Genomic DNA, 12,457 nt, shown 5'->3' with positions numbered 1-12,457 from the left:
CACATTATAATTATATAGTTGATAAAAAAATGAGACAACAGCAGCTTGTGGAAAAACACATGAGCTTTATTACTGGACAACTTTTGCCTTGAAATGAACACACCAGTGTACTAGAGACATTTTATATTAATACAACATGAAAGGCATCGGAGGAGTCAATCACACGTGCACCAACTGATAAATGCTAAGTTCCCCTCCTTCACACACAAACAGCTACACTACACACAGACAATGCATAGATGACACTGGCAGGAAGACTGATGGATCCTTGGAAGAGTGGAGTGTGTGTGTGTGAGATCTTTAGAGGCTAATTTGTAAGAGAAGTTAGTTGTGTGTATGAATACAAGAGGATCTGGCAAGTAGTGTGTTTGAGTGTGTGTGTGTTTGCATAAAGTGTTTGTTGGAAGGATTCCTCATCTGCAGGCTGAACAGCCGGCTTCCTCTCAAAACAGACGTTTCTCATAACTGTGGGAGAGAGAAGAACAGATCACACAACTATCCATGATGCTCCCTGAGGTTTCCTGTTTAACTGAAGGTTTGTGTGGTTGTGGTGAGACATGAAACTAAGAACGTTTAAGACAATGAAATATGAAACGGAGCAAAAGAACTAAGCTGTATCTGCTTAATTGAGTATATTTGTATTGAAGAAACAGGAGTGTGTGTGTTTGTACCTGTGCAGGCTGTGGACTCCACCCTCCATCTGAGCTGACGTCGTTCTTTTTTCAAATTTCAGATCTCCAGAGTACATCATGGCTCTGCAGGGAGGAAAGAAAGGCTCAAATCACAAGGCAGAGAATATAGAGAGACACAAACAATAGGCAAGTAACAAGACTACAAACCTACAGCCATGCTAACACCTCTACGAGGATCTGCTTTGAGCTCACTAATGTCAACCTGTTAACATGTTTATGTTGAGCAAATATATTGTGTTCACTATCTCAGGTCAGTGTGTTAGCATGCTAATATTTTCTAATTACTACTAAGTACAGATCAGATTAATAACTGGTCTCAAAAAGTGATGTGAGTAATGTAAAATATGTGTCCTGCACAGACTGATCATCAGCCAGTCAGACCAATGTATAGATTAGATTCTGTACAAATCTGATTGACTGACTGTCTATGATCAGGACAGAGAATACAGGCCACTTTAATGCTTTAATGTCAGAGAGGAATAACTGGACACTGTGTCTTCCTTGGTAGCCAACATGGCAACCAGGTGCCCGCAGGGACCACATGAATTGCCCACAGGGAAAAATAGCACCAGTCACCATGGAGCTCTGTCTGGACACACTATTTAAGGACTCCAGGCCAGTTGATTGCATATTCCACTGGCCCGCTCAGGCCAGTTAAAATACTGACATAAAAACAAAATACAATTTCACATTATTCTCCTGTGATATTGTTGTTTTGCCAGTGATTTTTGTGCAACCATCTACGTTATTTACCATTGCAACGTCAACATTTCATAAGTGCCTGTGCATTATAGTTGAAAGGCACCCACCGCCTGTCATGAGTGTGGGTGTGAGTACGTTAACTGATAAAATATTTTTAAAACCTCTGGTTCCCAGACAAAAGCCGGGCAAAAATATGCATAAAGAAAAGGGAAGGAGAGTTACAGGGAGTACGAGAAAAAGGTGAGACTGGTGAGACCTCTGGAGTTGGCTGGAGCATGATTTGAGTTATAACTTTTTGCCAAATATGCCGGTCGCTGCCGACATACACAGACAAATGGGTGAAGTATAGAAACGATAGTGTTGTTTTGCCAGCAAGGTGTCACAGCAAGATGCTGACACAGTGGAATGACTTGTTATCTTTTCTGATGTGTTCATTAATCAATTAATCAAGAACATGCATTTAAATAGACAAATTTGAGAAAGATTTAAAAGATTTAACTTTTGTATGAGATCATTTCAGTTTCTTAATGAAGAGTACATTTTGTTACTGTTATTTGCCAAATTAAAAGTAATGTTCTGGGGCTAAACAAGTAGTATCAAACAAGTATTACTCGTATTACTCTTGAAGTAACTCTCAGTTTAAAAAAGGTTGGTGACCCCTGGTCTATGCTTTCATCAGGCTTGTACTGCATTGCATTAGAATTCTAATTTCCCACTTTTATTCTTTAAAAACAACAACAAAAAAATTACTATTCTGTGCACACTGGTTTCCATCTCAATAATTTTCTTTTGATTATGTATGAGTTAAATACACTGTTTCACAGGCTGACAGATAATTGTGCATTTGTGTGCCTTTACCTGAGTTGTGTGAGGCTCTTGGAACCAATGTCCTGACAGGAGTGCTGAATGCCAGCCAGCAGGTAAGGAACAAACTTATGGATGGAGCCTTTGTCCTGCACTGCTCCAGAAACACCCTGAGCAACTTTAATCTTATCGCTCTCACTGTGAAGGGAAAGGGGGGGGAAAAAAAGAAGTGAGGAGAGTGGTGGGTTTTTGGCATAGGAACACTTTCAAGGGTAGTCACTTTCACAAACATCTAAAGCAGACGATCCTCTACGGCCTCTGTACTGCCACCTTGTGGTTTAAGATTTGATCCATAATAAGGCAAATAAATTAAAGCAGTTTGTTTTATGAACACCCTCTAACTTTTTTCAGTGTTGTGATATTTACTTTTAAGCCCAAATAAACATTAAACCTGTATTTAATAATATTACTGTCTGCCAGTCTGTCTTTTATTAGTAGGCTCATGATTCTTCACCACTAGCAATGTCAGAAAACCACTGAAAATCAAATGAGGAAGTGGTGTCATCTGGGAAAAACTGGCAAAGAAACGTCTCTTAAAAAGTAAAGTGATGGGACTAAGCTGTACTGTGTGGACGAGGGGGGGCAGCCCCATTTTATTTTCTCCTCTCTCTGGGGTTAAGAGTGAGTCCCTCACATTGTTCTGATTTAACTGTAGATTGACAGTAAAAGTCTGGGGTGACATTACCAAACTATTAACAGTCTGTTAAACCAGTTTATGTTTGTTTCTGTACCTGAAGTATCTGGTCTGGGAGCCCAGGTTTTTGTCCATGGCATCCAAGGAGCCCATGCCGCGGTACTTCTTCAGCCTGATGCCATCGGAGAAGAAATATTCACCAGGAGCTTCACTGGTGGCAGCCAGCAGAGAACCCATCATCACTGGACGCACAGAGAAAGAAGTTTGTAAAAGGAATTTAAGTTACAATACTGGATCTTAATGACAGCAACTGGGGTTTTCTTTTTTTTTTTGTATTTAATTAGTTTCATACTGAAGGTAGTAAACACCATAATCTGAATCTAAAAATCTACTGTTGGTGTTATAATCCTCTCTGTAATCATGGATTTAAAAAAAAAAAAAAAAAAAAATCCTAAAACTAATCCTCATTATTTCTGACTTTCATTAAATGTCTGAATATTCTAATCATAAAATCTTGCACACTGACCCTCAAACACACATCTAGCCCTACCTGTGGATGCTCCCAGTGCCAGGGCTTTGGCGATGTGCCCCACAGTCTGGATGCCGCCATCAGCGATGACGGGCACACCGAAGCGCCGGGCGTACTCTGATACCTTGTAGACAGCTGTGGCCTGGGGTCTGCCACACGCCAACACTGATGGAGGGTGAGAGGAGAGAGAGAGAGAGATGGAGAGAGAGAGATGGAGGAGGATTAAATGATGTGAGAAAATGTGTACAAGCTGAAGAAGTTAGAAGCTAGAAGCCAGTACCAGTGCCAGTTCTTGTGTTATACGACTGTCTAATGTTTACAGGAACATTTTCTAACTTAGACTGTTCGCACAGCAGAAATTTTATATAAATACAGATGAGCTCTGGAACCAGGAATCCTCCACTGACTGATAATTTGATAAACCTGCATCAAAAACTTCCCAAATGAGCTCAAAGCATTGGACTGAATGTTGACAGGCATGCATGGTTGAGACTACCATGAGGTGATGTTTAATAAAAAATAAATAACGATCACACACAGTGAATGAGCAGACAGGCTGGGAACACGTCCATTTTTGTTGTCACGTTTGTTAAAGAAATGTGAGAATGAGGAAGTTAAACTTGTCACATCAGCAGATAAATACCACAACACACCGAGACTCCAAATCTCTCTCACATAATATATGCTGCCTCTATAAAGCCAACACTGCCACTGACCTGATTTCAGTTACATGTTTTAAGATTTCAACCAACAGCCTTCCACATCATCATGTAAGGGACACTGATGCTCAGGTTTATGAAATGCCAACAAAGAGAAACATCACAATTCCTTTTTTACCGTTGGATTTGTTTTGCTTCCTCTGAACTCAGGGCTGTACGGTACTTACCAAACTAATAAACCTGATCATCATGCCAAGTTTTCATTTCCAGCATCTAAGAGAGGAAATGTTGTGATAGAACACTTACATCATGTGATATTATACCCTGCAGATACAAACAAAATGTGATTAAGCCTTCCCGAGCGCTGCTACTTTTAAATTCTTTTGGGAGAAACCTGCTGTTATTACACCACAAACTTCAACACGTGATCATATGATATTTCTAACTGTTTGGTTCAGGTCTAATTTTATTTTTTATTTTTTCATTTTAAAATATGAGCCATGCAGAGTAATTAAAAACATCTGACACAAACAGCAACAGAGCTGTAAAAATAAAAATCACCTCACCGAATGGGTGCAACAATAACAGATGTGTGTAAGCATGCCACAGTATGTCTGTATGCAGACTGAACATAATATGTTGATGATTAAAAGGTGAGGCACAGACATTAACAGTATGGTACAAACAGCTGAATAAAGATGCATTTATCCAGGCCTCCTCCTTAATAATTAATTATGATAATTTAAGTCTGTCAGCCGAAAAAAAAAAAAAAAGTCCTCCTGGTCCCAACCAGCCCACCAGCGTTACCACCTCTGCTGAACAGACCCTGTAGCTGCCAGCTACACAACTGAGCCACTCTCTGCTGTTTGCTCATTCCAGTGCCATATGTTAGAAATAGGTGTTAGAAAGTGATGAGAGCTGAGGCCTACAACTGATATGATGCTGGAGGTGGGTGGGGGTGGGGGTCGGGGGTGGGGGTTGGAGGATCTAGTAAATCACAGTCACTGTCACAGAAGCAGTACACAGAGAGTTTGGACATCTGTGTAGGATTGACGCAGAGCCGTCGTCATAGCCTACACCGCTGTGAGCATTTACACTTGTGCGCGGGTTTATCAGTGTTGCTCTTCAATTATATCACACTGACTGACGGTGGGGTTTCTATGCCTCTGTGTTGACTTTCTTCATGTACTTCAAACAATGGCGACTGACGCTGAGAGGATCGTGTTGTTTTTTTAGCTGATAAATGTTGAGCAAAGACGTTGGAGGAGATGGTGTGTGAGTCTAGCCCCTGAGAGATATATATGAGTCGACCGAGCAGACCAATCACAGGTCTGCGTTGCTACAACACGTAGATAAATTTCTAGTGAGGTGTGTGTCAGGCTACAGTGTAGGGTATGTGGGTACGCCACACCTCTGGTGTCGATTCAACACAGAAGTAGAAACCAAGCTTTATACCAACCACCATCTGACCAGTGGTATCCATAGACAACCCAGATACAAGTGTATAGTGTCTCAATCTGATGACAACATCACTAGAGACCAGTGGATCAGTAAAGTGGGTGGAGGAAGAGCAACATCCACTCAGGTTGATTAGTGAGAACGTGGGAACAAGCAAACCCCAAAACCCCAAAACACCTGAAGCCAGCTCTCAAAAAACAAACAAGGAAACAAAAAATACTATCACTACCTCTACTACTTCTACTGAAGCAAAGCTGTTAACCAATCAATGCAGCAGGCTGTGAAGTGAGAGGCGTGTGTTTGGGGGGGGGCACACACACTGTGATAGTGGAGCCAATGGGAGCCCAGCTCAGGCAAGAGGGGGTGGGGAAACTTACTGCAGTATCCTGTAACAGTGGTTGGGATTTTGGGGCTGTGGAGCTTTATTGCTGGTGGAACACTGGGGGGAGCTGGACATGGACACATATATACACACACACACACACACACAGACACACCATACAAACATGAGGGTGGGAGGTCAGGGAGAGAATTGAAGAGGGAGAGAGCAGAGAGAAAGGTTGAGAAATATGATGAGGAAGCAGGTAGGAGAACAACAAGATGAGGACGAGACAAAAATGAAGAAAACAATAAGCAAAAGAAAATGAAGAACAGCTAGTGATTTGAGAGGAATCTTGGGAAATGAAGAGACAACAAGAAGCCCAGAGAACATCCTCACTATGCCAGGAAAATAAACTTTATCCTAATGGTGATTTAGAATCCAAAATCCAAACCCAGTTTTTGCACCTAAACAAGTTCAAACTCAAAACTTACCAACTTTGCTGGTAAACTGACTCACAACAACTCTAACTGCATAATTTAACCAACAACTTTGTTTCTAAATCCCGGATCAGACTATACAGCTTGTCTTTACAAATGGTCACAACATCAGATCATGTGATCATAATGCCTTACATTTCTGGTCAAGAGAAATTTCAGACTGCACAATGAACTCCAATTAGACGCAGCTTTTCCTCTTTCAGAACCTGCGTGACACGCAGAGGTAATCACGCACGAGAGGCCGGAGACCTCTGAGATCAGAGATGTCAACAACCGCTGCATCTAAAGCATCGCAAAGAACGTCAACAAACTATCTCCTACCTAAGTCAATAATGCTCATGTTTTCATCTGGGCATCCTGCAAAGTCAGTTTTCTTGCACTATGACACACTACACAGAATACAGCAAATTGTTGAGCCCACAACACTTTTTCTGCCATCATCAAGCTGATACAGCGCCGTCTGACCCAGGCATTAGGATCAGCAAAGCAAACCAGACACTTAGCCTTATGCTCTCTACTTCTATTACTTTCCCCTTTGGCACATCCAGTAACCACACAGAGGCCTCACACTGGCTGCTTTGTGGTTGGGAGCAGTTAGTGAGGCTGGTGGTGGTGCTGTGTGTGTGTGTGTGTGTGTGTGTGTGTGTGTGTGTGTGTGTGTTGAGTTTGTTCATCAGTTGCTCACCTTCCTGTGTGATGCAGATGGAGCCGCTGCCCATCCCCACTCTCAGTGCATCCACCCCTGCATCGATGAGGTTCTTAGCCTGAGCTGCAGTCACCACTGCAACAGAGAGGGGGAGACAGAGAAACTTTTAGGCCTGGATAATGACCATATTACCATGGATGATCAACAAGAGGCTGCAACTTAGTCAATTGTTAGTAGTCACCGAGGCATCACGGAACAGACTTGATAAATCAGTAACAGGTCAGTTTGAAAAGAGCAAATGTACAAACACTATTCTATAATGCTCTACAATTTCTACTTGGGATGGGTAGTTGGGCTCAATCAAAATACCCTGCCTTATTAATATTAATAATATTATTAATGTGCACATGTTGCTGTGTAGTTAAGTGTAGGTGCAGTTACCATTGCCTCCGATGACCTGTAGGTGTGGGTACTTTTCTTTGATATATTTGATCATGTTGATCTGGAAGATTGAGTTGCCCTGAGACGAGTCCTGGAGGTAGAGAAGGAACGCATGTCACGGTCTTCAACATACCATTACTTTCACTTTCTTCACCTCACAGCCCAGTGTAGTGAAGCTAGGCAAAAATCAAAGGACTCTGCACACCATTAAATTTGCTCCCACAGCTGAGAGATCAAGGTTTTCATGAATCTGTATCAAAAAGATCCTCTCTCATTAATACACTTGGTGGAAGCAAATTTCACAGTGTGCAGACATATCACGATTTTGATGCCTAGTCTGTCCTGCACCCAAGTGACTGTGAATCTGTGAACAAGCTCACTTCCAGTCTCTTTCTCACCAACACTTCCAGTACTGATTCCTTGAGACTTCTTAAAACCTGTTTGTGTATTTGTTTGGTGGCCCTGCCTACTCTGCATCACACAGTCTGAAATCGATCTGAACAGAACAGTGCAAAAAGTTCAAGTAACATCTTCATTACCTTAAGATGTTACTTGTCTAAAACTTAAACTACTAAAGTCCTCCTTACCAATACGACCACATCCACCCCGCTCTGCACCAACAGATCCAGCCGGTACTTGTCATCGTTGTGGGTGCCGATGGCAGCGCCACACAGCAGCTGTTTGCGAGAATCTTTGGAGGCCAGAGGGAAATCTCTGTTCTTTTTCAGGTCTGTGCGGGCAATGATGGAAACAAGCGATCCCTCTTCGTTCACTATGGGTAGTTTACCTGCAGGGAGGGAATCAGACAGGTTAAACATGCAGATGTTTTACATTTTCAGTTTTACAGTGGGTCATATTTTTAATTCACGATTTAAAAATCAAGCACGTCATAAATAATTCTTTTGAGAAATAAATTTAACGCTCTACTCACCTTTCTTACTCCTCTGGAGGATTTCATTGGCTTCTTTCAGTGTCACTCCAGCGGGGGCAACCACTAGATCCTCTCGCTTTGTCATCACCTGTGAAGAAAGTGACACAGAAAGAAAGTAAATTCAGCATGCACATTTAATGGAAGGTCTCCAAGAATGTGAAAACTACTCGTGTTAGTTCTTTGAGAAGAATCAAATTAAGTATTAATCGCAGCTAATTTAAATTCCTCAATAGAAAATTCATCTGCTGTTTGCCATTAAAGTATTTGCATTATGAAATGTCAGCTCCTGCATTCCAAAAATGAAATGTTTGCGTCCAGCCTTAAATGTCATAGTACTCCTATGTCTAAACTCCACCCACCTCGCTGAGTGGCAGGTCATGGTCCTCCTCTTTCAGGAAGTCGATGTCTCTGGAAGAAATGATGCCCACCAGCTTGCCACCCATTTTGCCGTTGTCTGTGATGGGGATGCCGCAAAAGCCGTGGCGAGCCTTGGCCTGGAAGACGTCCCGTACGCGTTCGTTGGGGCTCATCACCACAGGGTCTGTGATGAAGCCCTGCTCGTAACGCTGGAGGAGGAAGGGGAGGAAGGAGGTGTAAGGAAGAATTTGGGGGCGGGAGCAGGAGAAGGAGCAGTGGTGTATAAGAAACAGAAACCACTGCCTAGAGCGGTGGAGCAAAGGATGCAGGGAAAAATACAGCTCTATGGTACATGCAAACTAATGTGCTGTAACTAAAAGGACAAAACAAGCACAAAAGAGAAGATAACTTGAGAAGAGGAAGATGAAGATTAACAGACAAAGTGAAGAACAATAATGAAACTGAAAACAGGAAAAATGTCAGGACACTGACAAGAGAAAGATGGGAGGCTGAAAGAGAAGAGAGAGGAAAGGTAACAGTACAGAGAAGAAAGAGAGAGAGCAAATAAAAAGATAACAAATGAGATGAATGAAATGAAAGAGTAAAGAAGGGAAGAAGGAACAGAAAACAAAACCACACAGAGAGTCATCATCACTACCTTGACTTTGCGAACTTCATTGGCCTGGAACTCTGGAGTGCAGTTGTGGTGGATGAAGCCGATGCCACCCGTTAGCTGGGAGGAGACATTACAGCAGAGTATGTCGTGGCATGCATACACGATGACAGGAACAACAAACAGTCAAATGATACTAGGACACCGTGTGTTTCTGTGTCATACTTACTGCCATAGCGATGGCCATGTTGGCCTCGGTGACGGTGTCCATGGGGGAGGAGACGAGAGGGGTCTTCATGGTGATTTGTTTGGTGAGTGCTGATGTCAGGTCCTGGATAAAAGACATTGGAATATGCCTTTTAATATATCCTTAATTCCTTACTGACGCTTTGATGATGTGTTGTCACAACAGGAAAAGCACAAGTGTAAATATTTAGCTGCGTCAGTTTCAGGGTTTTTGTGTCATGGCTGACTGGGACAAGTGAACTGAACGCCTGTGAAAAAAATAATATTTAAATGAAAAAAATAGATACTTCTGTGTATCGCACAGTTCTGAGTCACTTTATGACTCTTCTCTTTTTATGTTATTGTCACACAATATTTTAGAATTTGTCATTAAATGTTACAGTGTCTGCTTTTAGAAAAAGTGAAATAATCTCGCGTTAAAGTTAAAATACCAGAATCAACTATAAATTCTGACGGGCCATAATTTACTGCCCAGGCTTATGAGAGTATTGTGACCTTAATTTCAGTGAATATTTGTGACAGGAATATTTGTGATAATCCTCCCTCTCACCTCATGTGCTCCCACCTTGGACATCATCCCAAATTCAGATTAGTTTAACACCACAACAGCAGCGTTAATCAGATTTTGTGCCTCAGTAAATAAATATTCATCCCCAAACACCACTCACCACTTGATCTGCTGTAAAGTCGATGTAACCCGGCAGAATCAGAAAGTCGCTGAAGGAGAGAAGAAAAAGAAAAAAGTTAGACCTGCAAAAATTGGGGGTTTGTACAAGACCTGTCCATCCTAGCAGTTTTCAACCTGCCTCAGCCAATCAGAATCTGAAGACAGGAATGATTCAGGTTCAATCTGGAACCTAGCGCTGTCTTCATACTAAAACTAAGAATTAAAATGTCCTGGCTGCTTCACTATACAATTAGCAGACCTGGGATGTAATGAGTGAATGTGCCCTTCACAAAACACATTTTTGTAGGTCACGTGTCTGTGAGCATGTTCAGATATAGAAAACCAAGAAGACATTCTAGGAAAAAAATGTGACGACATAACACAACTTCTTTCTCAGGAACCTTCAGAGGGTGTCACGTTACAGTATGAGTGCAGGTGTAAAATGTTTCCATGGAGAATTTGTGAAATGCAGGGCATGACGATTCATGTGGCGTGAGAGTTGCAGCTAAAGCCCATGTGACAGCAAGACCAGAAAGAGACAAGAGGGCATGTTCCAACACGATACATGAGTGACTGTCAGCCATTTAACTGTAACAAGTGCACTTTAATACACCATCAACGGCATTCAAACCAATCAATAAAACCACTGGTTCAGTGGGTCACAAGGTCTTCAGTACACGTTTGCTCTGATACCACTGGACTGTCTTACTCATAAATCAGCGCAGAAACAGCAGTAGATTAAATAGCTATTGAGATTCATCAGGGAAAAATAAGATGGATTTTTGTGTTACAAACACAAAGAGTAACTCGCAGCACCAAACATTTGCTGGCTACAGCTTTGAAAATATAAAGAGGAGCTCTCTTTCATCCATTCCATGTCATTGTAACTTGAATACATTTTTGGGCTGCTGGTCAGGCCAAGAAATTTTACAGTGGTGCCAACAATAAATAAGTACATCGCAATAATATTCTCTGCTTTGTTGTGTGGAGGACTACCATGCAGATGCTCTAAATATAGCTGGGACCCCACAGTTCAGCATAACAACGAGGCATGCATAAGCCAGACCCTAAATTTGGGACCAGTGTATTTACAGAAGGAATGTGTCCCCTCTCATTTCCAAGAGGCTGTAATCCAAACTACACCACTGTGTTCACTTTCTACACCAATTACTTCAGGTGAAACAAAGAGACTGTCTGTGAGTTAAGCCATAAATAACATCAGTGATCACCCAGTTAGTGATGTACACACAGGAGCACTGTATGACCTTTGGCCTCATAATTCAAACACAGAGGATTAACCATGTAACTTCTGTTTTTTTTTTTTTTTTTCAAAGGGCGGGCATTACAGAGTACACACAAAACAATTTAAGATGCCACTTCTAATCAGATTACTGATTTTGGAGTTTGCATTATGGGAAATGTAGGATCGAGTGCTTTTGGAGCTTTACTCATACTAGGGATTCTCCCTTTACATGGCTAGTGGCTAAATGTTTCTTTGAACAAATAATGGATCGATTAATCAATAATTAAACTTTCTGACTGGCTCCAGAGCCATTTAGGCTTCCAGCAAATATCCCACCATTCATTCATTTAGTTATACCCTGTGTTTGATGTGCAAATACCAGACTGCTACTGTTAGCATGCTAAACTAAAATACACTAGACTCTCGTTAAGTGGTTTCCCGGGTCAGAGTCCGTTAGCCCGGGGTAGAGGAGTGGGAATGGTTGTGTCTTTACTTGTATGTGAGCCCGTCTCCGCCGTTGAAGAGCTGCTGTCCCGTCAGCCCGTCGTCGGGGACGTAACCGGTCTGCCCGCTGATCAGGTAGTCCGCCATGACGTCCAGATAACCCCCACCGGTCCTCTGTTCAGTCTGAACTAATAATAAACCAACTTAACGTGCTGTGGAGACAACGAGTGGATACTAAAACACACAGGACACACACAGGCCCGGGAACAGACACCGAGAACTTTCTTTCCCCTCGCCGTGTGAGTTGCTCTCCCTCTCGGCCACTTAACCGTCCAACCGTAGTTCTACTCCGCGCAACTCTGCCGAGATGATCCCTGCCGCGTGAGCGTGTTACCGGCTTCAGAAAGTGTCACTGTACACGTTTATTCATGCTCTGTCAGCGCGAGCTCGGTGCTCATGTTCTTGCTGCAGCTCTGACACGTGCGATATTCCCGTGTGACAGCGTTTCCGAC

At 42.3% G+C, this 12,457-nt stretch overlaps 1 protein-coding gene across 2 annotated transcripts; it reads right to left on the bottom strand.

The window, feature by feature from the left end:
- Positions 1-45: 45 nt before the first annotated feature.
- impdh2 (IMP (inosine 5'-monophosphate) dehydrogenase 2) lies at positions 46-12,449 on the bottom strand. 2 transcript variants are annotated; one of them, XM_018675109.2, is made up of 15 exons: positions 11,995-12,449; positions 10,260-10,308; positions 9,575-9,676; positions 9,391-9,465; positions 8,735-8,941; positions 8,376-8,463; positions 8,032-8,231; positions 7,445-7,535; positions 7,043-7,138; positions 5,916-5,987; positions 3,443-3,586; positions 2,990-3,134; positions 2,253-2,396; positions 672-755; positions 46-465 (listed from the first exon to the last, which is right to left on the bottom strand). In XM_018675109.2, the coding sequence occupies exons 1-15, from the start codon at positions 12,090-12,092 to the stop codon at positions 444-446; spliced, it is 1,617 nt and encodes a 538-aa protein (XP_018530625.1). In that variant the 5' UTR covers positions 12,093-12,449; the 3' UTR covers positions 46-443. The 2 variants fall into 2 exon arrangements, with proteins under 2 accessions (XP_018530625.1, XP_018530626.1); XM_018675110.2 differs by lacking the exon at positions 5,916-5,987.
- Between the last annotated feature and the right edge of the window lie 8 nt (positions 12,450-12,457).

Source organism: Lates calcarifer, linkage group LG6 (assembly GCF_001640805.2).
Source record: "Lates calcarifer isolate ASB-BC8 linkage group LG6, TLL_Latcal_v3, whole genome shotgun sequence".
In the NCBI taxonomy this organism is placed as follows: Eukaryota; Metazoa; Chordata; class Actinopteri; family Centropomidae; genus Lates; species Lates calcarifer.
Note: the sequence above shows the minus strand (reverse complement) of the source record. Positions and strands in the feature narration are given on the sequence as shown.

Excerpts from the sequence above, each read along its gene's own strand:
- impdh2 (XM_018675109.2), bottom strand. The coding sequence starts at position 12,092 with ATGGCGGACTACCTGATCAGCGGGCAGACCGGTTACGTCCCCGACGAC. Across the intron at positions 9,466-9,574 it reads ACATGGCCATCGCTATGGCA|CTAACGGGTGGCATCGGCTT; the intron begins GTAAGTATGACA and ends GTCTCCTCCCAG. Across the intron at positions 3,135-3,442 it reads GGCACTGGGAGCATCCACAG|TGATGATGGGTTCTCTGCTG; the intron begins GTAGGGCTAGAT and ends CTGTGCGTCCAG.